This window comes from Thunnus albacares, chromosome 8 (genome assembly GCF_914725855.1).
Source record: "Thunnus albacares chromosome 8, fThuAlb1.1, whole genome shotgun sequence".
Classification (NCBI taxonomy): Eukaryota; Metazoa; Chordata; class Actinopteri; order Scombriformes; family Scombridae; genus Thunnus; species Thunnus albacares.
The window spans coordinates 30,219,748-30,246,146 of NC_058113.1; the positions used below are offsets into that span (position 1 = coordinate 30,219,748).

Here is a 26,399-nt window from a genome sequence, read left to right on the forward strand (position 1 = left end):
GCAATGTTGGACGTAAGAAAAAATGAAAATTAGATGAGTGTTAAGGGAATGAATAGAGAGAACCACTTCCTGAAGGAGTCTGAGTCTATGTAACCCTCTGGTAACTTGGGAACACTCTCTTTATTATATGGTCCCCCCGGATTGCCCCTATCATCCTGTAGATGATAAAAAGGTAAACACACACTTTACCTTTATATTTCAACATGACCACATCCGCAGCTTCTGTCTCTCATTCTCTCACTTACACTCTCCTCCATTCACCAGCAGGAAGCAGGATTTGGGGTCAGGGAGGCAACTTCAGGTTTGACTTTGGGTTTTCAGTCCTTAAACGCTGGTTCACTTTTTACCGGGTCCATCACCATGGTAACTGACGCTGAACAGCTCAAATGTTCCGGAGCAGGTTAACTTCAGAGGATCGGATCACAACCGGTCAACACTCTGACCACTGACCAATCAGATGACTGGAAAAAAGAGTCATCATTCCTACAAGATCTCGACATGGACAAAAGTCCTGAGTTTACAATAAAGTGACGAGTAAAAAAGAGCAAATATATATATATCTCTATAGGTCAGTGGAAACATTTTATTGCTCTAGACTTTCTATTTCCACTCTGGTTTTAAAACAGAGCTTTTAACAAACAGAGAGATCGTTTGCGACACTATTCACATAATGATGATTTTAGCTGCATTTTAATAGTATAAAGTTTCTTTTATCCCCGGAGTGACAGCTGACAGTGTGGATGATTTTACACTCTGATTCATCACTGCAGCTCAGAATAACATGAGACAACTGTGTGATGATAACTGGAAATAAAAACGAAATATTGTCTTTTATCAGAACAACAACCTGATCTAGTGTTAACTGGCTCCTATGATCATAAATGCAACATTTCATTCAGAAAGACTCATCAGTTATTAACTACTTGTCCACTCTTTACTCTCTCTTTACTGACTCTGATGACGTCGCTCGTGATTAACAACCCCGCCTCTTTCACATGAACGCGCTCGCAGCTGGAGAACCCAGAGTTGACTGAGCAGCTTGATAACCGGCTTCGTAGTTCTGGTTTTCTGGACGGTCAATGTTAAGTTCAGTGGAGCCAGGTAACGAAAAGATATCCAGGGTATGTTGAACTTGCTTCGTAGTACAGGCCTCCGGTCAATTCCTGGATTTTAATGAAGGGTTGGATTATTTGCACAGAAACGTGAGTAAAAGACTCGTTTAATTTTACTTTTTTCAATGGTTGATGTATTCATGTCTCGAGCTAATGATGAGCTTTGATATTGAGAGATTTAGTGTATAAAGTACACTCAGCAGTGTGTCATTGCTGTTTTTTTCTCTCATGTGAGCCGTGTGTTTTGACTCTACTATGGTTTGAAATTTTTATAGCACTCATCTGGATATTATGGATATCATCAAGGTTATGGAGATATTACATTATACATACTAGCAAATGCAAGGTGAGGCTAATGTTAGTCATTATTTTTGTATATATATGTTATATTTGTTAAATAACACGTTAGCGTGGCAGGGGAGGATAATCGCCTGTTTGTCAGTCGGAGTATATCGTGTTTCGACATAAGTGCACAATCAAACCACTCCTGCCGAGTTTTCATTTCGGCCAGACACGGATGCTCAGAGTGAAGGAGTAGTCTGGGGAAAGTAACTAACCGCGCACACAACTTCACTCATGGTGTAAGATGCTTTATTCCATAACAGCAAACTGTTAAATACTAGAAACATCGTAGAGTTAGTGTGGAGAACAGTAACACTAATCACTGTGTACCAGATAACATCTGTGGTGATTTAGAACACAATTTACCTAAACTTATGTCCGTAAACACGATGTCTCACATGCTGGGAACTCCGTCCACCTACCCCCAACAACTACAGTATTAAATCAAATAAAACAACTGGTAAATGTGTCTGAAAAGAAAATTAGTGGTTAAAGAAACAAGAAAAAGAAAAAGTTTAAGGAGAAAGAGAAACAGTTTACGCCTGGCATTGACATGCGTCTTGAGTGACTGCCTGTGATCAGATCTCACTTCTCCGCTCTATATGCAAATAAACACGTACATAATTTCTGTTTGCAAAGACCAAATGTGTTGTTGTTTTTTGCGTCTGAACATATATATATCGTCCAGCCTGCAGAGAATGTTGCCTTTGGCTGTTTCATGTTTATTACGTGACAACAACACACACACACACACACACACACACACACACACACACACACACACACACACACACACACTTTTTAAGTGTAAGAGACATAAAAATATGAGACAATTTTAGACTTAAGTGGGATTTACTTTATATTTAGTGAGAAATACTGTTCAGGTGTTCAATAAATGTCCACCCTGATGGTCTGAGGCTGGTAAATGGGATGTCAGGCTACACTGAGGAGAGCTTAGAGGTGTTGCTGTATACTCACCATGCAGTCACAGCATCTTGACCATTTGTGATTTCATCAGGTGGGGAACATGATGTAGTTTGATTTGGTTTGTTGTAAGATTTCATGTTACATTCTATTTGAATATGTGTTGCTATAATTCAGCAGATCATGCTGTAAATTATGGTGGTGGTTTGGTGTTTGAGCACCTGCCCCTCTAAAGGTCTCTGTACAGCCCTGTTCATACACAATATAATCAATAGTTGTCCAGGCCCTACTTACCACTGTGGTATGCAAAGGTAAGACTCAGGGAGCACTAGCAAGGAAGCTAAAACAATAATCAACAATCAACAATAATCAGAACCTGATTGATAGGAAGGGATGGGCAAGTGAACAGACAAGGGCTGTGTTCAAGATCAGTTTGGGGGAAGTGTTTCCTAGTGCTCCCTACCACACGAAGAACCCTGAAATATTAACTGCACCTTCAGATATTGTAATCAACTTAACCTGCAGCATCTTGTAGCACAGTTACATTACTGCACACAGACACCTGAGAAAGGCTTTTAAAAACATGTTACTTGAACTGAATTCATAGAAGAACAAACTGTAGACTGACTGAGATCTGACTAAAAGTACTTTGGTCAGTCATGTATAATAAGGAAGATGAACATGAGCACATGTTGTGATGCATGAATGAAGCCTGACTTATCTTTTCACAAGTGTGATGACTGAACTTTGACCTCATGTGTTGATGACTCCTCTCCTCTGTCTCCTCTCACAGGGAGAAGATGATCTGCAGGATCCTTCTGCTCATCAGCCTGACCTCCTGTGTCTGTGGTTAGTTTAAACCTTCAGTTTGACATAAAGATGAACAACAGAATAAACGTTTAAGGGCTCAAATGTTAAAGTTCTTAGTTTGTCTGGTCCTCACTTTCCCTCTCTGTCTCCTCAACAGGAACATTTGTATTGAACGTGACAGAGACCTCCTACCAGGCAGAGGAGAACCACAACATCACACTGGAATGGATGTTTACAACCAAAACTGACAGTTCCTCCACCGTACTTATAATTATTTGTCAACTGTTAACTGATGTTAAATGCTTGGTCCTGTATCATCTATCTGAGGGTGTTGAGGTCTCAGAGTCTCAGGATGGACAGTTTGCAGGACGAGTTCAGTGTGACAAAGACGCCCTCAGAGAAGGACGAATCAGACTTCATGTGTCCAGACTCAGGATTGATGACTCAGGTCTGTACCAGTGTGAAGTGAGAACAAATTATGGTTGGAACATAGGAAAAGGCCGACTCAATGTCACTGGTAAGATGATTCAGTAAAACTCAGCAGAACTATGAAATATGTTCCAACTTAATGTGTTGTGGTTATTTAGTTTTCTTTAGTGAAATGTTGTTTCTTCACATGAATGACACAGATGTGTTTGGTGTCTTTACAGCAGCGAGGGATTGGCCTGAACCTGAGAGACCAAACACAGCGAGTCGGGAAAGGATCGGCCTCTACTGTGTACTGGGACTGACAGCAGCAGCTATATCTGTACTGGCTGTTTATTCATTCACTCTCTGCCTGTTAAACAAGATTTATACTCGGTCCAGTGGTGGATTTCAGAAAACTTATAGTTTAGCAGATGGATCAGAGGAAACAGTTTGATTTGCTTTTATACCAAAGAAACAGAACATACTAGTTTCCCATTGGCTGTCAGGTAACCATAGCAACAACATTGATGCTTCATGCACTTAAATTACAAACTGTAAAAACTAATAATGGAAAAAACACATTCTGCCTTTATTTTATGCTTTTCTGTGAGTGTTGGGACATGCTGGACACTTACACATCGATTATGTATGTATAAAGAGAATGAACATAAAGGTAATTATTTAAGTTGTGTATGATGGACACCAGGGTGTCTAGTTGGACTATTCATGTTAAACATTAAGTCATGTTAAGAGATGTAATGTTGATGGTATGATGTCAACATGACTGTCAACAGATCATTTTCACTGTCTATTTTTGATGAGAAAAGCCTCACACGGGAAAAAATAGGCAACACACCAAATCTCTAGATGATGCACAGCTGCAGCTACGCCTGAGCTGCGTGGCTCAGGTGCTACCAGGTGTGCTCCTGTCAGTTCCCCTGACCACTGGTGCTGGCAAAACAACTGGAGTTGGTTCCTGGACGTGGCACTGCGGCTGCCCACTGCTCCTAGTGTAGAGGATGGGTCAAATGCAAAGGTCACATCACACAACCATCTGACAGTCATCCTTAGTGAGGACTTATTGTGCTAATTAGGAGTTCCAAGCTCTTGTCAAATAATATTTCTCATCTATTTAGGGTGTAAAGTTTCCAAAATCTAATTTAACAATGCATTGCCTTTCCTCATGTACAGTTTATAATGTGTACATATTGTAAATAAATCCCTATTTTTATGATAGAAAGTTTGACTCTTTTGTGTGTCCATTCTGATAGGTAATCCAACCCAGTGAACAATGAGTTGTGATGTTCAAACCTCAAACAAGTCTGAAATGAACCAAACACTCTACAAACTTGTGTTCTCTACTAGCACCTCTGTATGTTTTAACCAAGTTACAACTAATCACATATAATTTTTTGCATGTTGTTACTCTTAGTATGTTTTACTGTTATGTATTTGTACATGTTCTATTGTGTATATATTTCATATACTTAATTACAACACAGAATCTGTAGTAAGAGTTCATGTGAGGCACTGCTCTGAACCAGACTGTCTGAATCTTTATTGGCAAGAAAGGGCCACAACATTTTGTTTTATGATCTTCACACAAAACAGAAACACACAAATAGATGTTACAAGAAAAGAAAATACATTGTAAAAAATAAATACATCTATAGAGAGAAAGAATATGAGGTGAGCAAAAATAAAAACCAGTTTATTTCCAAAATTGCCTGAAACATCTTTTCAATTCGTGGGGTCAATAAAACAGACCATTGAGGAGTTCAATTAGATTTTTGAGAAATCAAAGAAAAATCCTAAAAAAAAGTGCTTCAATACTGATAAAGAGAATTTAATTTTTTTAAGTTGGAAACAACTTAAAACTACAGTGGATTCCTCAATTTGTACATCTTCATTTCTTATTGTAATATGTGGCAATACATATTAATACACAAGTAACATTTTTTATTTGAAAAAATAATCTGCAAGATCGTAAGTCAGATCACACTGAAGCATAAATTCTGAGCAAATATCACAGATAAAACACATAACAGCAGCAGATCTCTGTGATACATCTGTTATGTTTCAATGAGACTAAAGGTGTAAATGAGCACACAGCTGTAACCTGCAGCCAGGTCAATTCCTTTTAATATTTTTTTTAACTTTTAATTTTACTTTTTCCAATGGATGATATTTTCATGTCTCAACCCAACGATGAACATTAATATTGAGAGATTTGGTGTATAAAGTACACTCTGCAGTGTATCATCGCTGCTCTTTCTCTCATGGTAGCCGTGTTTGTCGACATTGTGCTTCTTTATAACTGTATTAAGCTTCAACAATGTTCATTTATATCATGCAAAAGTACTCGTTATTGGGAATGGAACAGGTTGGTAGTCTTCAAAGCGAAAAGTGTGTTTAGTAGTAGTTCTGGTAATCACATGTTTGCTGAAATGAGGGGCGGGATAGTGGATCCAACCTCATCAGTTTGCATTAAAACTAAACTAGATTTCGTGTGAGTGAGTGTTAGTAGGCTATGTAAGAGTAGAGTGTACAAGAAAAACTGCAAATCTGTAGGAGATTTAGCTTTGTATGACATTTTGATGATAAAGCGATTCTGTAATATTAACCAAACGAAAGGTTAACAGCGATCACAAACCATAAACACACACAAGACATACTAATATTTCTAGGCAGGTATTCACACTATAAACACGATAATCCGTCTTTTCAATATCTGTCAGTTTACCGAGTACAGGAACTCGTGGACATATTTTCTAAATTTACGACAATTTTGGGTGCAACCGGCATACGACATTTTACATGCAAGTTATTAATAAAGTGCTAAAGTGTGCTAAGTGTTAAATACGCGCTGTTTGATGTTTGTGTGTGTGTGATCATAAGTAAGGGAACTTTGTATCGCTATTTCTTTCATGCGGTTTGGTTCGATAGTGCGTCAAACCCACGTGCGTTGGATTAAAGCCGTTTTACATCATCATAACATTTACTAAACACACAAAAAAACAATCTCAGCTTTGTCATTAAATCCCATACCATACCCACCTAAAATGATAAGCGGAGAAAGGTATATTTTCATCTTGCTGAGTTGTTATTATTGTTCTGTTAGGTTTGCAGCAGGAGTTCCCCTCTCCGCCTTCTTCCGTATGAGTGAGAGGCGGGACTGGAGAGTGACAATGATCTTTATTCCGTTTCGACAGTAGTGAAACTAATTTCCTTGTGACTGGCTGTGACTATATAAGAGTAAACTGCATTTCTGTCGGAAGACTCTGTCTGTGTTTCTCTCACAGCTCATCAACCTTCTTCGTGAACTTCTGCAGCTGTTTACATCATCATGTCTCCGGATTTTCCGCACTTTGCTCTGCTGTTGTCACACTGTAAGTAGTTTTTAATTTACTTTTTTAAACGTGAAACATGTATTTTACTAAATTGATTGAAATGATAGTTATTGTAGGGCCTATCTGATAATTTTGAAATAAACAAAAGCTGATTGCATTTATCAACTAAAAATGGATGAGGCTTAAGTAAATCTTTTTCAATCAGAGTGGGGTTTTTTTTGGGGGGGGGGGGGGTGCGGTAGACTCGAGCTTAGACCGATCGGCTGAAGTCTATACGGGATGTGTACTTTATTTTACTTGATATTCACCTATTCGTTCACTCATAGTCCTATAATGATGGTCTGAAGGGGAGTAACTGACCGCGACCACGACTTCATTCATGGTGTAAGATGAACAGCAAACTGTTAACTACTAGAAACATCGTAGAGTTAGTGTGGAGAACAGTAACACTAATCTCTGTGTACCAGATAACATCTGTGGTGATTTAGAACACAATTTACCTAAACTTATGTCCGTAAACACAATGTCTCACATGCTGGGAACTCCGTCCACCTACCCCCAACAACTACAGTATTAAATCAAATAAAACAACTGGTAAATGTGACTGAAAAGAAAATTAGTGGTTAAAGAAACAAGAAAAAGAAAAAGTTTAAGGAGAAAGAGAAACAGTTTACACCTGGCATTGACATGCGTCTTGAGTGACTGCTTGTGATCAGATCTCACTTCTCCGCTCTATATGCACATAAACACGTACACAATTTCTGTTTGCAAAGACCAAATGTGTTGTTGTTTTTTGCGTCTGAACATATATATATCGTCCAGCCTGCAGAGAATGTTGCCTTTGGCTGTGTGATGTTTATTAGGTGACAACAGCACACGCACACACACACACACACACACACACGCCACAGAGCAAATCATAGTCTCCTACATGAGAGAAGAACAAGATTTCATGTTACATTGTGTTTGAATATGTGTTGCTATAATTCAGCAGATCATGCTGTAAATTATGTTGGTGGTTTGGTGTTTGAGCACCTGCCCCTCTAAAGGTCTCTGTACAGCCCTGTTCATACACAATATAATCAATAGTTGTCCAGGCCCTACTTACCACTGTGGTATGCAAAGGTAAGACTCAGGGAGCACTAGCAAGGAAGCTAAAACAATAATCAACAATCAACAATAATCAGAACCTGATTGATAGGAAGGGATGGGCAAGTGAACAGACAAGGGCTGCGTTCAAGATCAGTTTGGGGGAAGTGTTTCCTAGTGCTCCCTACCACACGAAGAACCCTGAAATATTAACTGCACCTTCAGATATTGTAATCAACTTAACCTGCAGCATCTTGTAGCACAGTTACATTACTGCACACAGACACCTGAGAAAGGCTTTTAAAAACATGTTACTTGAACTGAATTCATAGAAGAACAAACTGTAGACTGACTGAGATCTGACTAAAAGTCCTTTGGTCAGTCATGTATAATAAGGAAGATGAACATGAGCACATGTTGTGATGCATGAATGAAACCTGACTTATCTTTTCACAAGGGTGATGACTGAACTTTGACCTCATGTGTTGATGACTCCTCTCCTCTGTCTTCTCTCACAGGGAGAAGATGATCTGCAGGATCCTTCTGCTCATCAGCCTGACCTCCTGTGTCTGTGGTTAGTTTAAACCTTCAGTTTGACATAAAGATGAACAACAGAATAAACCTTCAGCCTCACAAACACATTTTATGACTTCCATTTTAAAATATGTCAGTGAAAACATTAGAACTATTAAAGCTGGTAGATGACAGTTGGGAAGATCCTCTATCTTCAGTTATTGATTAGATTGTATTAATTATTGGCATCATGCATTACCTTTTTATACTCTTGTATCTTTAAACACTTAGCTGTATTTCTAAATATATATAGGTGGAGTTTAAGGGCTCAAATGTTAAAGTTATTAGTTTGTCTGGTCCTCACTTTCCCTCTCTGTCTCCTCAACAGGAACATTTGTATTGAACGTGACAGAGACCTCCTACCAGGCAGAGGAGAACCACAACATCACACTGGAATGGATGTTTACCACCAAAACTGACAGTTCCTCCACCGTACTTATAATTAATTGTGAACTGTTAACTGATGTTAAACCCTTGGTCCTGTATCATCTATATGAGGGTGTTGAGGTCTCAGAGTTTCAGGATGGACAGTTTGCAGGACGAGTTCAGTGTGACAAAGACGCCCTCAGAGAAGGACGAATCAGACTTCATGTGTCCAGAATCAGGACTGATGACTCGGGTCTGTACCAGTGTGAAGTGAGAACAGATTATGGTTGGAACAGAGGAAAAGGCCGGCTCAATGTCACTGGTAAGATGATTCAGTAAAACTCAGCAGAACTATGAAATATGTTCCAACTTAATGTGTTGTGGTTATTTAGTTTTCTTTAGTGAAATGTTGTTTCTTCACATGAATGACACAGATGTGTTTGGTGTCTTTACAGCAGCGAGGGATCGGCCTGAACCTGAGAGACCAAACACAGCGAGTCGGGAAAGGATCGGCCTCTACTGTGTACTGGGACTGACAGCAGCAGCTATATCTGTACTGGCTGTTCAGTCATTCACTCTCTGCCTGTTAAACAAGATTTATACTCGGTCCAGTGGTGGATTTCAGAAAACTGACAGTTTAGCAGATGGATCAGAGGAAACAGTTTGATTCACCTTTATACCAAAGACACAGAACATACTAGTTTCCCATTGGCTGGCAGGTAACCATAGCAACAACATTGATGCTTCATGCACTTAAATTACAAACTGTAAAAACTAATAATGGTTAAAACACATCCTGCCTTGATTTTATGATTTCTGTGAGTGTTGGGACATGCTGGACACTTACACATTGATTATGTATGTAAAAAGAGAATGAACATAAAGGTAATTATTTAAGTTGTGTATGAAGGACACCGGGGTGTCTAGTTGGACTATTCATGATAAACATTAAGTTCATGTTAAGAGGTGTAATGTTGATGGTATGATGTCAATATGACTGTCAACAGATCATTTTCACTGTCTATTTTTGATGAGAAAAGCCTCACACGGGAAAAAATAGGCAACACACCAAATCTCTAGATGATGCACAGCTGCAGCTATGCTTGAGCTGCGTGGCTCAGGTGCTACCAGGTGTGCTCCTGTCAGTTCACCTGACCACTGGTGCTGGCAAAACAACTGGAGTTGGTTCCTGAGCGCGGCACTGCGGCTGCCCACTGCTCCTAGTGTAGAGGATGGGTCAAATGCAAAGGTCAGATTTCGTTTCAGTGTATGTGAGTGCTGAGACAAAAAAGAAATCTTGATCTTAACACAACCATCTGACAGTCATCCTTAATGAGGACTTATTGTGCTAATTAGGAGTTCCAAGCTCTTGTCAAATAATATTTCTCATCTATTTAGGGTGTAAGGTTTCCAAAATCTAATTTAACAATGCATTGCCTTTCCTCATGTACAGTTTATAATGTGTACATATTGTCAATAAATCCCTATTTTTATGAGAGAAAGTTTGACTCTTGTGTGTGTCCATCCTGATAGGTAATCCAACCCAGTGAACAATGAGTTGTGATGTTCAAACCTCAAACAAGTCTGAAATGAACCAAACACTCTACAAACTTGTGTTCTCTACTAGCACCTCTGTATGTTTTAACCAAGTTACAACTAATCACATATAATTTTTTGCATGTTGTTACTCTAAGTATGCTTTACTGTTATGTATTTGTACATGTTCTATTGTATATATTTCATATACTTAATTACAACACAGAATCTGTAGTAAGAGTTCATGTGAGGCACTGCTCTGAACCAGACTGTCTGAATCTTTATTGGCAAGAAAGGGCCACAACATTTTGTTTTATGATCTTCACACAAAACAGAAACACACAAATAGATGTTATAAGAAAAGAAGATACATTGTAAATATATATATATATATTTATATATATGTAGAGAGAGAGAGAGAGAGAGAGAGAGAGAGAGAGAGAGAGAGAATATAAGGTGAACAAAAAGAAACATTATTAAATTTTAAAAATTGCCTAAAACCTCTTTTCCATTCGTGGGGCCAATAAAACAGGAGTTCAATTTGATTTTTGAGAAATTTCAGTCAGCAAAGAAAAATCCTAAAAAAAGAAGTGTTGCAGTATTGATAAAGAGAATTTACTTTAATTTCTTAAAGTTGGAAAAAACTTAAAACAACAGTGGATTCCTCAATTTGTACATCTGAATTTATTATTTTAATATGTTGCAATACATATAAATACACAAGTAACATTTTATATTCAAAAAAATAATCTGCAAGATCATAAGTCAGATCACACTGAAGCATAAATTGTAAGCAAATATCACAGATGAAACACATAACAGCAGCAGATCTCTGTGATACATCTGTTATGTTTCAATGAGTCTAAAGGTGTAAATGAGCACACAGCTGTAACCTGCAGCCAGGTGAGGATCTCTTAACAAGATGAGCTGACTTCCAGTGAAGTGTTCCCTCTGCTGGTCTTTATCCTTAATACCAGTATTTCCAGTTCAAAGGTTTACAAGCAGGATTAAAAACAGTAAATCTCAGTGTCAATTGCACTATCACTCTCTCCAGGAAATACACGGGACCACGGTTCTTCAGTTATAGATGGCTTTATTTCTCCTCATCATCACCACCATAAATCGCTATGAGCCACCGTCGAACTGTTCAAATAAACATTTGTACAGAATAAAGACACATTCTCATCACACACAGACTGCAAATTCATCTGCTTGACGCAACACAACATGTGAACAAACAAACCTCGCTGGCTGCACACAACCGAGAGGGAATGAGTCCACTTGATCAAATAAAATCTTGAGAAACAAAAATATAGTCTTTCATAAAATATCTTTCTTGAAACAGAAAGATAAATCTTCAACAATGCAACAATGTTGCTCTTCTTGAACTTAACAACTTCTACGTTTTTCTTACTTCTCCTGCTTCATATGTTTACATGCCCTCTTGCGGGCGTATTGTAACAACAAAAAATGTCCAAAAAAAGAAATAAAATATGTAACAAAACAACAACAATGAGATAAATAATATTTAAATAAATGCACATTACAATAAAATAACAAAGATCAATGTTGAGAAATTAGTTTTTACAGTTTGTAAGTGCGCAAAGCATCAATGTTGTTGCTATGGTTACCTGACAGCCAATGGGAAACTTGTGTGTTCTGTGTCTTTGGTATAAAAGTGAATCAAACTGTTTCCTCTGATCCATCTGCTGAGCTGCAAGTTTTCTGAAATCCACCACTGGACCGAGTATAAATCTTGTTTAACAGGCAGAGAGTGAATGAATAAACAGCCAGTACAGATATAGCTGCTGCTGTCAGTCCCAGTACACAGTAGAGGCCGATCCTTTCCCGACTCGCTGTGTTTGGTGTCTCAGGTTCAGGCCAATCCCTCGCTGCTGTAAAGACACCAAACACATCTGTGTCATTCATGTGAAGAAACAACATTTCACCAAAGAAAACTAAATAACCACAACACATTAAGTTGGAACATATTTCATAGTTCTGCTGAGTTTTACTGAATCATCTTACCAGTGACATTGAGCCGGCCTTTTCCTCTGTTCCAACCATAATCTGTTCTCACTTCACACAGGTACAGACCCGAGTCATCAGTCCTGATTCTGGACACATGAAGTCTGATTCGTCCTTCTCTGAGGGCGTCTTTGTCACACTGAACTCGTCCTGCAAACTGTCCATCCTGAGACTCTGAGACCTCAACACCCTCAGGCTGATGAGCAGAAGGATCCTGCAGATCATCTTCTCCCTGTGAGAGGAGACAGAGGAGAGGAGTCATCAACACATGAGGTCAAAGTTCAGTCATCACACTTGTGAAAAGATAAGTCAGGTTTCATTCATGCATCACAACATGTGCTCATGTTCATCTTCCTTATTCTACATGACTGAGCAAAGGACTTTTAGTCAGATCTCAGTCAGTCTACAGTTTGTTCTTCTATGAATTCAGTTCAAGTAACATGTTTTTAAAAGCCTTTCTCAGGTGTCTGTGTGCAATAATGTAACTGTGCTACAAGATTGCAAGATGATTCAGGTGTAAACTGTTTCTCTTTCTTTCAACACCACTACATCCTGCAATTCTTCCTCACTTCTGGCTCCTCTCTCCTGATTCCTTCACTCACTCTGGAAATGTAAAAAGTCTTCCATGTAAAAATCGGAGTGAGGATGAAGCAGAACTTTAACACGTATGCTGATAATTACAGTAATTGTGGACAAACAACACACAGTGGGAATGCATAAGCAGTCAAGCTATCCAAACTATCAAACTGCATTAACATTACTGTCATGTAAAGGAACAGCACTAGATAAATGGGACGCTTAAAACAACACTAATGTCAATTTAAAAAACTTTAGCTTTACTGAAGAGTTTTCGCTGCTACTTCGTTGTGTTTTGTCAAACACATTATAATTTGATGCTGCATATTGTCTCTGCATGTGCCAGTGTATAAAGGCATTTATCATATAAAATGCAGTCAGCTTTTGTGTGTATTCACAAATATCAGGTCAATCAATTCACTAAAATGCATGTTTCACGTTTAAAAAAGTAAATTAAAAACTACTTACAGTGTGACAACAGCAGAGAGAAGTGCAGAAAATCTGGAGACATGATGATGTAAACAGCTGCAGAGCTTCACGGAGAAGGTTAGTGAGCTGGGAGAGAAACACAGACAGACCTCCGACAGATTTGCAGTGTCTCTTGTATACTTTTCCCTTAAATTGTTTAGATTTAGGCCCGCCCCTCATGTCAGCATGAAGTGCTTGAAGTGCTGAAAGTCCTTTACTATATTCTGCAAACGCAACTTGTTGTACTGCTAATTTGTTTACCTCGTTTGCATCAAAAAGTACCTACTACTATTTCTCTTGAAACATGGCCAGTTACATAAATGGCGTAGTCTGGAGGAAGTAATTGATTGACCTGATATTTGTGAATACACACAAAAGCTGACTGCATTTTATATGATAAATGCCTTTATACACTGGCACATGCAGAGACAATATGCAGCATCAAATTATAATGTGTTTGACAAAACACAACGAAGTAGCAGCGAAAACTCTTCAGTAAAGCTAAAGTTTTTTAAATTGACATTAGTGTTGTTTTAAGCGTCCCATTTATCTAGTGCTGTTCCTTTACATGACAGTAATGTTAATGCAGTTTGATAGTTTGGATAGCTTGACTGCTTATGCATTCCCACTGTGTGTTGTTTGTCCACAATTACTGTAATTATCACCATACGTGTTAAAGTTCTGCTTCATCCTCACTCCGATTTTTACATGGAAGACTTTTTACATTTCCAGAGTGAGTGAAGGAATCAGGAGAGAGGAGACAGAAGTGAGGAAGAATTGCAGGATGTAGTGGTGTTGAAAGAAAGAGAAACAGTTTAGTTTCAGTTTAGTACGTAAATGTAAGACTCAGGGAGCACTAGCAAGGAAGCTAAAACAATGATCAACAATAATCAGAACCTGATTGATAGGAAGGGATGGGCAAGTGAACAGACAAGGGCTGCGTTCAAGATCAGTTTGGGAGAAGTGTTTCCTAGTGCTCCCTACCACACGAAGAACCGTGAAATATTAACTGCACCTTCAGATATTGTAATCAACTTAACCTGCAGCAAATGCAAAGGTCACATCACACAACCATCTGACAGTCATCCTTAATGAGGACTTATTGTGCTAATTAGGAGTTCCAAGCTCTTGTCAAATAATATTTCTCATCTATTTAGGGTGTAAGGTTTCCAAAATCTAATTTAACAATGCATTGCCTTTCCTCATGTACAGTTTATAATGTGTACATATTGTCAATAAATCCCTATTTTTATGAGAGAAAGTTTGACTCTTGTGTGTGTCCATCCTGATAGGTAATCCAACCCAGTGAACAATGAGTTGTGATGTTCAAACCTCAAACAAGTCTGAAATGAACCAAACACTCTACAAACTTGTGTTCTCTACTAGCACCTCTGTATGTTTTAACCAAGTTACAACTAATCACATATAATTTTTTGCATGTTGTTACTCTAAGTATGCTTTACTGTTATGTATTTGTACATGTTATATTGTATATATTTCATATACTTAATTACAACACAGAATCTGTAGTAAGAGTTCATGTGAGGCACTGCTCTGAACCAGACTGTCTGAATCTTTATTGGCAAGAAAGGGCCACAACATTTTGATTTATGATCTTCACACAAAACAGAAACACACAAATAGATGTTATAAGAAAAGATGATACATTGTAAAATATATATATATATATATAGAGAGAGAGAGAGAGAGAGAGAGAGAGAGAGAATATAAGGTGAGCAAAAATAAATTATTTCAAAAAAATCTCAGTCAGCAAATAAAAAAATCCTCAAAAAAAAGCAAATATCACAGATAAAACACATAACAGCAGCAGATCTCTGTGATACATCTGTTATGTTTCAATGAGCCTAAAGGTGTAAATGAGCACACAGCTGTAACCTGCAGCCAGGTGAGGATCTCTAAACAAGATGAGCTGACTTCCAGTGAAGCTCCCTCTGCTGGTCTTTATCCTTAATACCAGTGTTTCCAGTTCAAAGGTTTTCTCTCAAACATACATGTGAAAGACTGATAATCAATAACAGACAGTAAATAAGAGCTCAGTTCAATTCAGTTCAAGTAACGTTTTTAAAAGCCTTTCTCAGGTGTCTGTGTGCAGTAATGTAACTGTGCTACAAGATGCTGCAGGTTAAGTTGATTACAATATCTGAAGGTGCAGTTAATATTTCAGGGTTCTTCGTGTGGTAGGGAGCACTAGGAAACACTTCCCCCAAACTGATGTTGAACGCAGCCCTTGTCTGTTCACTTGCCCATCCCTTCCTATCAATCAGGTTCTGATAAATGGTAAATGATGAATTGATGGACAACACTGAATAAAACTTTATTGTGTTAACTTATTGACACTTTTCCCGCTCTGACACAGGCTCTTTTTTAAAGATAAATGTGCAGCATCCGCACACACACTTACCACTGTGGTATGCAAAGGTAAGACTCAGGGAGCACTAGCAAGGAAGCTAAAACAATAATCAACAATAATCAGAACCTGACTGATAGGAAGGGATGGGCAAGTGAACAGACAAGGGCTGCGTTCAACATCAGTTTGGGGGAAGTGTTTCCTAGTGCTCCCTACCACACGAAGAATCCTGAAATATTAACTGCACCTTCAGATATTGTAATCAACTTAACCTGCAGCATCTTGTAGCACAGTTACATTACTGCACACAGACACCTGAGAAAGGCTTTTAAAAACATGTTACTTGAACTGAATTCATAGAAGAACAAACTGTAGACTGACTGAGATCTGACTAAAAGTCCTTTGCTCAGTCATGTATAATAAGGAAGATGAACATGAGCACATGTTGTGATGCATGAATGAAACCTGACTTATCTTTTCACAAGTGTGATGACTGAACTTTGACCTCATGTGTTGATGACTCCTCTCCTCTGTCTCCTCTCACAGGGAGAAGATGATCTGCAGGATCCTTCTGCTCATCAGCCTGACCTCCTGTGGTTAGTTTAAACCTTCAGTTTGACATAAAGATGAACAACAGAATAAACCTAAAGCTGGTAGATGACAGTTGGGAAGATCCTCTATCTTCAGTTATTGATTAGATTGTATTAATTATTGGCATCATGCATTACCTTTTTATACTCTTGTATCTTTAAACACTTAGCTGTATTTCTAAATATATATAGGTGGAGTTTAAGGGCTCAAATGTTAAAGTTCTTAGTTTGTCTGGTCCTCACTTTCCCTCTCTGTCTCCTCAACAGGAACATTTGTATTGAACGTGACAGAGACCTCCTACCAGGCAGAGGAGAACCACAACATCACACTGGAATGGATGTTTACAACCAAAACTGACAGTTCCTCCACCGTATTTATAATTATTTGTGAACTGTTAACTGATGTTAAACTCTTGGTCCTGTATCATCTATATGAGGGTGTTGAGGACTCAGAGTCTCAGGATGGACAGTTTGCAGGACGAGTTCAGTGTGACAAAGACGCCCTCAGAGAAGGACGAATCAGACTTCATGTGTCCAGAATCAGGACTGATGACTCGGGTCTGTACCTGTGTGAAGTGAGAACAGATTATGGTTGGAACAGAGGAAAAGGCCGGCTCAATGTCACTGGTAAGATGATTCAGTAAAACTCAGCAGAACTATGAAATATGTTCCAACTTAATGTGTTGTGGTTATTTAGTTTTCTTTGGTGAAATGTTGTTTCTTCACATGAATGACACAGATGTGTTTGGTGTCTTTACAGCAGCGAGGGATTGGCCTGAACCTGAGACACCAAACACAGCGAGTCGGGAAAGGATCGGCCTCTACTGTGTACTGGGACTGACAGCAGCAGCTATATCTGTACTGGCTGTTTATTCATTCACTCTCTGCCTGTTAAACAAGATTTATACTCGGTCCAGTGGTGGATTTCAGAAAACTTACAGCTCAGCAGATGGATCAGAGGAAACAGTTTGATTCAATTTTATACCAAAGACACAGAACATTCTAGTTTCCCATTGGCTGGCAGGTAACCATAGCAACAACCTTGATGCGTCATGCACTTACAAATTGTAAAAACTAACTTCTCAACATTGATCTTTGTTGTTTTATTGTAATGTGTAATTGAAACTGAGATTCACTGTTGCTGTTTTTAATCCTGTCTGTTACAGTGAGCTCTTATTTACTGTCTGTTATTGATTATCAGTCTTTCACATGTATGTTTGAGAGAAAACCTTTGAACTGGAAACACTGGTATTAAGGATAAAGACCAGCAGAGGAAGCTCTTCACTGGAAGTCAGCTCATCTTGTTTAGAGATCCTCACCTGGCTGCAGGTTACAGCTGTGTGCTCATTTACACCTTTAGACTCATTGAAACATAACAGATGTATCACAGAGATCTGCTGCTGTTATGTGTTTTATCTGTGATATTTGCTTAGAATAACAGAAACCAGCAATTTCTCTTTTTAATATCTCAAACTACAACACTGATGAAAGTGCTTTGTGGATGGACTGAAAATGACTTCAAATGTGTTCCAAGCTGTAAATGAATAGTGTCAGGCAAAGCAGTTTACTCCTTGTACCACAGATTAAATACCTTTGAATCACAGTGTAGAAGTTAATAGTCCAAATTCACCCATTCATGAATCTCACAATATCTTCTGTTTTTTTATTTGTAAACAAATTATATCAGACTTTGTGCACACTAAGTGTCATCCATAAAACATCACTGGTGGTGAATTGTAAAATGTAACCATTATAGATTTTTTTTAGTGTTTACAGTGGAAAAGTAAGTTTCTTGTTGACAAATCTGCTTGGATACTGACCTGCACAGACACATTGAAAAAAAGAGGATCCAAAACATTAAAAAACAAACAAGAAATGAATGTATTTATGTTAGATTACTATATAAAGAAATTGTAGACACACATCCTTTTATCAGAAATGCAAGTTTTATATGTGTACAATCATTGACAGTATATAATAAAGTCATTGCAGACAGGAGGTGTTAATTTTGTTTTTAACACAATACTGCCACCTACTGGACCTTTTTGAAAGGTATTTTTTTTAAAAATAGATGAATTAGAAATACTGTATGTTGTCAACTATCTGTTTCATTTCAGACATTTCAGGTAAAATCCCTGTTTCATGTCATTTCAAAAGCTTTTTTGAATAAAATGACATTGTGTGATTCAACAAAAGAGTGAAATAAATGCAAGAAATCAGTGCTGTAATTCCCTGTAATGCAAGGGTGGAATATAAAAAACATCTATAACTTTACTGTCTATGTTAATACTTTGACAGGGGAGTGTGTGCAGGCAGCCGACTGTGGGAGGGTGAAGAGGGAGCTGAGAGACAGATGATGGAGGGGAGTTGGTGGTAGGAGCAGACATGGGGGACAGTCCTCTGTGGCTGGGGAGGGAGAGAGCCTCCATGTGAGGTTCAGGAGGTGACTGGGGACCTTGCTGTTTGGGTCCTGGCTGTTGCTGCAGGATCTTGCTGTTTTCAGCCAGCAACTGCTCTCTGTCCACCCTGACCAGAGCTCTACAACACACAGTCAGAGCAATAGAAAGGACTGTGTACATGCAAGTAGAGACTAGAGACATAATTAATGTGTTATATCAGTTTGGGAAAAGTATTTGTGGTGGACCTGTTTGATATTGTTCCATGTTGACCAGTCTACATTTTAGTGTGAAGAAATCATGTGTGTTTAGGGGGAAAATCATAGGATTTTGTTTTGCCTCTTTACTGCCACCTGCTGTCAAAAGTGTCAATAGTGCTGTCAAAAAGTGCAGTAATTATAAAGAGGAAACAGCTCCTATTAAACAAATATTTGCTGCATTATAAAGTGACTTTATCAATAAATGTGATACATGTCCTGATCACATTTATGGATTATGCTAGTCAAGGCAGCAATATTTCTCTGAGCAGTTATGAATATATTTAGAAAACAGGATCCAATGACTCCCTGAAGGTAAGGAAAACAGGGAAGAGAATAAATAGTAGAAGCTGGTGAGTGTTGGAAACGGATTAGATGGTTTGGACTTTTTACAGGCAATGTTGGACGTAAGAAAAAATGATAATTAGATGAGTGTTAATGGAATGAATAGAGAGAACCCCTTCCTGAAGGAGTCTGAGTCTATGTAACCCTCTGTTAACTTGGGAACACTCTCTTTATTATATGGTCCCCCCGGATTGCTCCTATCATCCAGATGATAAAAAGGTAAACACACACTTTACCTTTATATTTCAACATGACCACATCCGCAGCTTCTGTCTCTGTCTCATTCTCTCACTTACACTCTCCTCCATTCACCAGCTTAGAAAGACACAAAAAAACATACAAACACACAGAATTAACAAAAGTCACTGTCTATTTAGAGTCTAAACTCAGAGAGAACAATTTAATTGCATAATACCAGGTAAGGCTTAATTTGAGAGTAATGACTGACTATCTTGCAATATAATATAATATGAAGTGATCCATTTTGTGTGTAAATATACAGTTCATTAATTAATAAATATGATGCACACAGCTCGCAGCGTGACTTAATAGTTAGGGGAGAACGGGGTAAATTGAGCCAGTGGGTAAAATGAGACACCCCCTTTATCTAGAAAACCATAAACAAAAGTAATAATGTGACCACAAATAAAGAAAGTATAGTTCACATCACTCAATCCATCTTGGACTCCAGCACATGGAGAGAGTGGTCAGCAAAACAGAGCAAAAACAAAAGATTTTTGTCATGTCAAGTGAATTCATCATGTTACTAAAGTTATCAGTCTTGTATCTTAATTAAAATAAATCAGTTTTGGACATTATTACATGTTGATTTAAGTCAGTGTAAGCTACAAAACAAGGTCATAAACTTAGCATAATTGTGGATCTGAGCCACTGTGTGAAACAGTTTTGTCAAAATGAAGGTTGTGGGGTAAAACGTGCCAGTGATGTTGGAGCAAGTTGAGTCAATGGTTCAATTTACCCCCCAAAATTATTTTCTGATATTCTAGAGACTAGACACACTGTTCCTGTTCATGTTTGATCACCGTTACAAGTGTTACAATGTTGATGAATAAATACCTAATTGTTATCTAATGTTATGTTTAAGCCAAACACAAACATGCTGTACATACAGACGGGTGACAGATTAAAGGAAAAACCAACATAAAGTGTTTTAGTAAGGTGTTGGGCCACCATGTGTCACCAGAACAGCTTCAATACACCTTGGCATTGATTCTACAAGTCTCTGAAACTCTTCTGGAGTGATGAACACTATTCTTCAAAAAGATATTCCCTCATGTGGTGTTTTGATGATGGTGGTGGAGAGCGCCGTCTAACACCTCAGTCCAAAATCTCTCATAGGTTTCAATTGGTTTGAGATCTGGTGACTGTGAAGGTCATAGCATATGATTCACATCATCTTCATACTCATCAGACCATTCAGTGACCCCTCATGTCCTATGGATGGGGACATCCTGGAAGAGACCACTCCCATCAGGATAGAAATGTTTCATCATAAGATAAAGGTGATCACTCACAACATCTTTGTATTGATTAGCAGTGATTCTTCCCTCTAAGGGGTCAAGTGGACCCAAACCATGCCAGCAAAATGCCCCCCAGAGCATAACAGAGCCACCAGACCCCCTCACTGTAGGGGTCAAGCATTCAGACCTAGACCAGTTTTTCCTTTAATTTGTCACCTGTCTGTAGACACAAAAGCACATTTACACACACATTCTTTCTGTAGCTACAGTAACACACAAAGATCAGTTTAATCTTTACTGAAAATGTGTGTCCCTGCCCTGCCTCTTTACATACAACCATGCCATTCAGTACAACACTGGAAACAACATTGAAAAGTGACTCAAACGTGCCCTCTGCAGACCTGAACCAGTGGACCAGATGTTATAACTTCTCATCACTATTATATCTCACAAATGTAGTTTACAAGATGATACTTTTTGGAACATGAAATCAATTAAAATCCCACTTTTACAATAAAAAAGTAAGCTGGTTGCATGATGTGAGTTTGGGACAATATATAGTAACTGGTGGTGGAGGTATGTACAGAAAAAGAAGGTAACCTGTTTCACACTTAATCCTTTTGTTTTGTTGACACTGACTTCACTTTCTAAATGTTTGGGGTCACAGTACAGACCCTACTGCTGAATGAGTAAAAATTATAAAAACTGCAACAAATTTCCCCCTTTTATTCATACTTTATTAAAACCAATATGTAGAAACGTATTGAATGTTTGCAACAAACTTGCACATTTTCTGACAGTGAGAAAATACAGAATACAGAAATGGCCATAAAGCATTGTTATTACAACAAATAAGGTGATATTTCTCGTTTTATACATGCATGAACAAAGTCGTTTTGTTTGGCAAAAAGTCATTCACAGACAGAAATGTACATGATGTCTAAATGTTCACATTACTTATATTTGGGTTTAATTACACCCCATAGAGGTCTAAAAGGAGTGAGAGGACTAAGTCATTGACTTCTTATTAACAAACTGTTATAAAGCTTCAATAACTGAAAGGTAGTGCTGTGTAAAAACTACTACCAACACCAATCACAGAAAATCAACTGTAATTATCAATGTTTTACAGCTGGGGACCCCTAACAGAAGTAATGCATAATTTTCTGCTGCGGACTTCTGAAACATGTCATCAGTTTAAAATCATGTTTATATGCATTTCTCATTTCTCAATTATGCAAAATCATTAAATGTCAAGCTGATAACACAACAGTAAGTACAGTATGTGTGTGAGCTGTTAAAATAGGCTCCAGGACAACCAATAGAATGATGGTATGTTTACTTAAAGATATGAAAATACAAAATCTTTAGAGCTCAAACAAAACAATTTTAGAATTGATATAATAGAATTGATTAGAAGAATTTTTAGTTTAAGCTGCATGGACACGTTGAGAAGGAGGGCTGTCATCAGTCAGTCCAGGATCACAGTCAGCGTCCCTGAAGGTGTAAAAAGTCAGCCCAGAATCAGTTCCCTTACTGTATATCTACAATTGCACGTACTGTGGGGAATATGCTGCCTGCTAAATGTTCACTAACCTCTCACTGGTTTATCCAGAGCTTTGCATGCTTCTTAGGGGTTCAGTCACACCAGAGTCACTGAAACAAGTTCATATTAAAAAGCAGAAAGTGTTTCTTTTCTGTAACATCACAGTTTAAAATATGAATAAAGGAATTTTATGAATAAGACATAATTTCACTTACTTTGTTGGCTGTTGATTGCGGTCTCTGTTTCTCTTTTTACAGCAGAAATATGCAGTGAGACCAAAGACTAATATTAGTGCTAAACCTGTGGAATCAAGAAGTTGACATTTAATATAATTGTATAAATATACAATAAATGCAGCCCATGATAAAATTTAGATCTCACCTGGCTGTCTTTAGTTTAGGCAGCATTTGAAAGACAAGTAATTCAGCCATGAGAGAAAGCAAGTAGACAGAGGATGGCAGAGTAAAAGCAAATAGGATTAGTAGCAAAAAGACAGATTTTACAGAATTGAATAATAACACTTCATGGCAGACATGGGTAACAGTAACAGTAACTTATCCAGAAGTTGAAAAAACATGACATAGACAGACAAAGTATCACATTTATTGGTGTTCAGTACTTACCAAAAACTCCCCAAAGTCCCCATTTTGCATGGTCCTCCCTGACATTTTGTTGATCCTTGGTGGAGATGGGAGTTGATGTAGGAGCTGGAGGAAAGAGGAAAAGCTCCAGTCAATAGTCAATCACATCAGCGGGCAGCAGGATGAAAGGTGTGTATCTGCATGAAAAGCTTACCATTGATAAAATCACAAATGTTGTTACGGTCTAGTTGAAAAAAACAAGAGAAGTGTTACATAGTGTCAATCAACATACTGTACGAGTTGGATAGAAACATTTCATTGAGAACACATATAACTCTAGGATTTCATTTGACATGAAGAGTGTTTTGTTTTGCTTTTTGTGACATGTGCACTGATTTCAAGTCAGCAAAAAGTGGCAGCAGAGTGTTTTCAAGAGTTCAAATGTGGATGGTCTGGTAACTTTTAGCAGTGGGCAGAGATTTAATTTCTCTTCAACAAGAAATGATTGCAACAAACAGCGCCCTCAGCTGGAACCATCAGTCCCTGACAACAAAGAAACTTTAAAACTGTATAAAGCACCCTCTCATCAGTCGACAGCTATCTTTACTGTGAGAGATTATAAGCCCGAGCATGATATGCAGCACCAAATCTAGTTTGAAACAATTACGTTTACATGCACACTAGCATCCTGCTTTTATCCTTTGATCATATTCAGGATGTAATGTTCTCATTGAACAGGAAAAACCTCGTTCCTCTCCCTGTATCAGCAAGTGTGTGTTTAATTCCTCAACATCCCTGCTACTAGTATGAACCCTGTGTGGTTTCTGGTTGTCTTGGTAACAAAATAATAGAGTAAATAAACAATGTATACAGGTGTCAGACAACATGTGTCATCATTACAATGTTGTTCTTCCTTTTGTTTGTTTTACGGACAAACTTCACATGACAGACTGAACAAAAACCTGGATAAGAGGTTTACATGACAGTATCTCTACCTCCTTCACAGTACAAATGTAGAATATTCAGGTTTTTCAATATTGTGTTGAAGGGTTATTCAGGTTTCTGAAACTTAGATATTAAGTTTTTAATGTGCAAATACAATAAAAACTCCTAAAACACCATCAAAGCTGGGATACTGGTGTGCATGTAAACACACTTGATCTGTGCAATCTGTTGTTTTCTGAGCCAGGTGTGAATGATTTCAAGAAAATCACACTGAACAGTATTTTAAGTGCTTAGAAAGTAAATACCTGGACATTTTTCGGTCTTCATATATTCATTGGCCCCTTCAAACTGACAGACATGATCTGTATCCCTGGAAATGAATGCCCGACCGTCGTGCTGGCAGACAGTATTGGGTGGTGGAAGGCCTGTGCAACTTCTGATGTCGGTGTTACTGAAGACTAGCTCATCATTGCAAAACACACGAGTCACATCAGTGGCACATCCTGGGGTCTCGCAGAAAAACAGCTGCACAGGACTGTGTCGATGATACACTGCAGAGTGTACTTTATACACCAAATCTCTCAACATTAACGCTCATCGTTGGGTTGAGACATGAAAATATCATCCATTGGAAAAGTAAAATTAAAAGTGCCTTAGCCTACCCGAGAGTTTTTCCTCACGTTTCTGTGCAAATAATCCAACATTTCATTAAAATCCAGGAATTGACGGGATTACTTGTGAAACATCACCGTGTTGGGATATTCTCTACTCTACTCTTGTATATTCGGTAAAGTACCGGTATGAACCTCCTGAAAGACAGCTGTGGTATTATGATTATAACAGAAATCATATAAAACTGCAGTCAGCTTTTGTTTATTTCACAATTATCAGATAGGCCCTACAATAATTATAATGTCAATCATTTTAAAAAAAAAGCATGTTTCATGTTTTAAAAAGTAAATTAAAAAGTACTTACAGTGTGACAACAGCAGAGCAAAGTGCAGAAAATCTTGAGACATATAGAAGCAAACTGTTGCAGAACTTTACGAAAAAGGTTGAGCTGCAGGAAGCACAGAAAGTTACCCTCTGTGTCAACCGTTATCTTTACTTTTATACATCTGTGAAAATTGTCAGAAAACAAGTCCGCTATTACTCACCAGTATCTTGCTTAATTCTGAGCAAGGAACTCACAGAAGGTTGGCAGGGAGTGTACACTATAGTTTACTCAGTAGAGCGTTTCACGAGTTAAATAGAAAGAGGAACAGCCTCACACATTTGAGGTTTTCCACTGGGCTAAGTTGCTAACCGCAAATACGGGTTTGCGCATGCGATTTAGCTAAATTTGAGTCAACAGGAATCCACCGAGATTAAACCCATTACATTTTGATGTGAACGGTGTTATGAAAGCCACAGTATACAATCAATGCTACTTAACCACTGTGCACTGTAGAAACATTGTGCAAACAGAGCTATGTCAGTTCCACATTAAGAGTTGTCTGAGGGAAGTAACTAACCACCCACACAACTTCACTCATGGTGTAAGATGCTTTATTCCATAACAGCAAACTGTTAACTACTAGAAACATCGTAGAGTTAGTGTGGAGAACAGTAACACTAATCACTGTGTACCAGATAACATCTGTGGTGATTTAGAACACAATTTACCTAAACTTATGTCCGTAAACACAATGTCTCACATGCTGGGAACTCCGTCCACCTACCCCCAACAACTACAGTATTAAATCAAATAAAACAACTGGTGAATGTGTCTGAAAAGAAAATGAGTGGTTAAAGAAACAGACAATATAGAGATAAGAGGTGTCTGTAAAGTAAGTAAGTAAACCCGGAGTTTCTCTCTGTCTCTTCTCTCTTACAGACTCAGACACGCTGTTTCATCTCCTCATTCATTCAGTCCGTATTTTAGAGCATATCGAAGCACATTCATTAGCGGAGGTTTACTATCTGGTTGGATATTAGTTGAGTTGATCAGTCAGTTTGAACAGCGGTTTTTGCCTTCACATTCAAATATTACACAGCGTGAATTCACCCTCAGCTCAGAATAAAACCTCTGCTTGTATCAGAGCCATAATGAACCACTGATATACAACAATAACAGACTTGATGGAGGAAACAACATTCTTGATCTTTACCTTGTTTATCATTTTGATATCAGGACTCCTCGTTAAACTTTGTTATGTGCACTTTGTTCACTTTATTGAAATTATGCTGAGAAGCACGTCTACCTCATAAACCACCTCATCTGTGTGATTTATTTTCAAATGAAATATAACATTAACATTTATATCCT

The 26,399-nt window shown here is 38.1% G+C and overlaps 1 protein-coding gene and 2 long non-coding RNA genes across 5 annotated transcripts; 1 reads left to right on the top strand and 2 right to left on the bottom strand.

Moving 5' to 3' along the window:
• The first annotated feature begins 680 nt into the window (after positions 1 to 680).
• Positions 681 to 18,574, top strand: LOC122987423. Of its 3 annotated transcripts, none has more exons than XM_044359310.1 (4): positions 681 to 1,202; positions 3,172 to 3,227; positions 3,346 to 3,705; positions 3,839 to 4,423. In XM_044359310.1, exons 1-4 carry the CDS (start codon positions 1,174 to 1,176, stop codon positions 4,048 to 4,050), a joined length of 657 nt encoding a protein of 218 aa, XP_044215245.1. In that variant the 5' UTR covers positions 681 to 1,173; the 3' UTR covers positions 4,051 to 4,423. The 3 variants fall into 3 exon arrangements, 2 of the variants coding, with proteins under 2 accessions (XP_044215245.1, XP_044215246.1); XM_044359311.1 differs by lacking the exon at positions 3,839 to 4,423 and adding an exon at positions 17,301 to 18,574 and having other exon boundaries at positions 682 to 1,202; XR_006404486.1 differs by lacking the exons at positions 681 to 1,202; positions 3,172 to 3,227; positions 3,346 to 3,705; positions 3,839 to 4,423 and adding exons at positions 16,609 to 17,167; positions 17,301 to 18,574.
• On the bottom strand, positions 12,131 to 25,158 carry LOC122987434. The gene is made up of 3 exons (XR_006404488.1): positions 25,068 to 25,158; positions 12,539 to 12,770; positions 12,131 to 12,405 (listed from the first exon to the last, which is right to left on the bottom strand). It is a non-coding gene; the product is annotated as an uncharacterized LOC122987434 (long non-coding RNA).
• LOC122987433 lies at positions 21,877 to 23,260 on the bottom strand. Its single transcript, XR_006404487.1, has 4 exons — positions 23,189 to 23,260; positions 22,781 to 22,865; positions 22,616 to 22,675; positions 21,877 to 22,516 (listed from the first exon to the last, which is right to left on the bottom strand). It is a non-coding gene; the product is annotated as an uncharacterized LOC122987433 (long non-coding RNA).
• Positions 25,159 to 26,399: the final 1,241 nt, after the last annotated feature.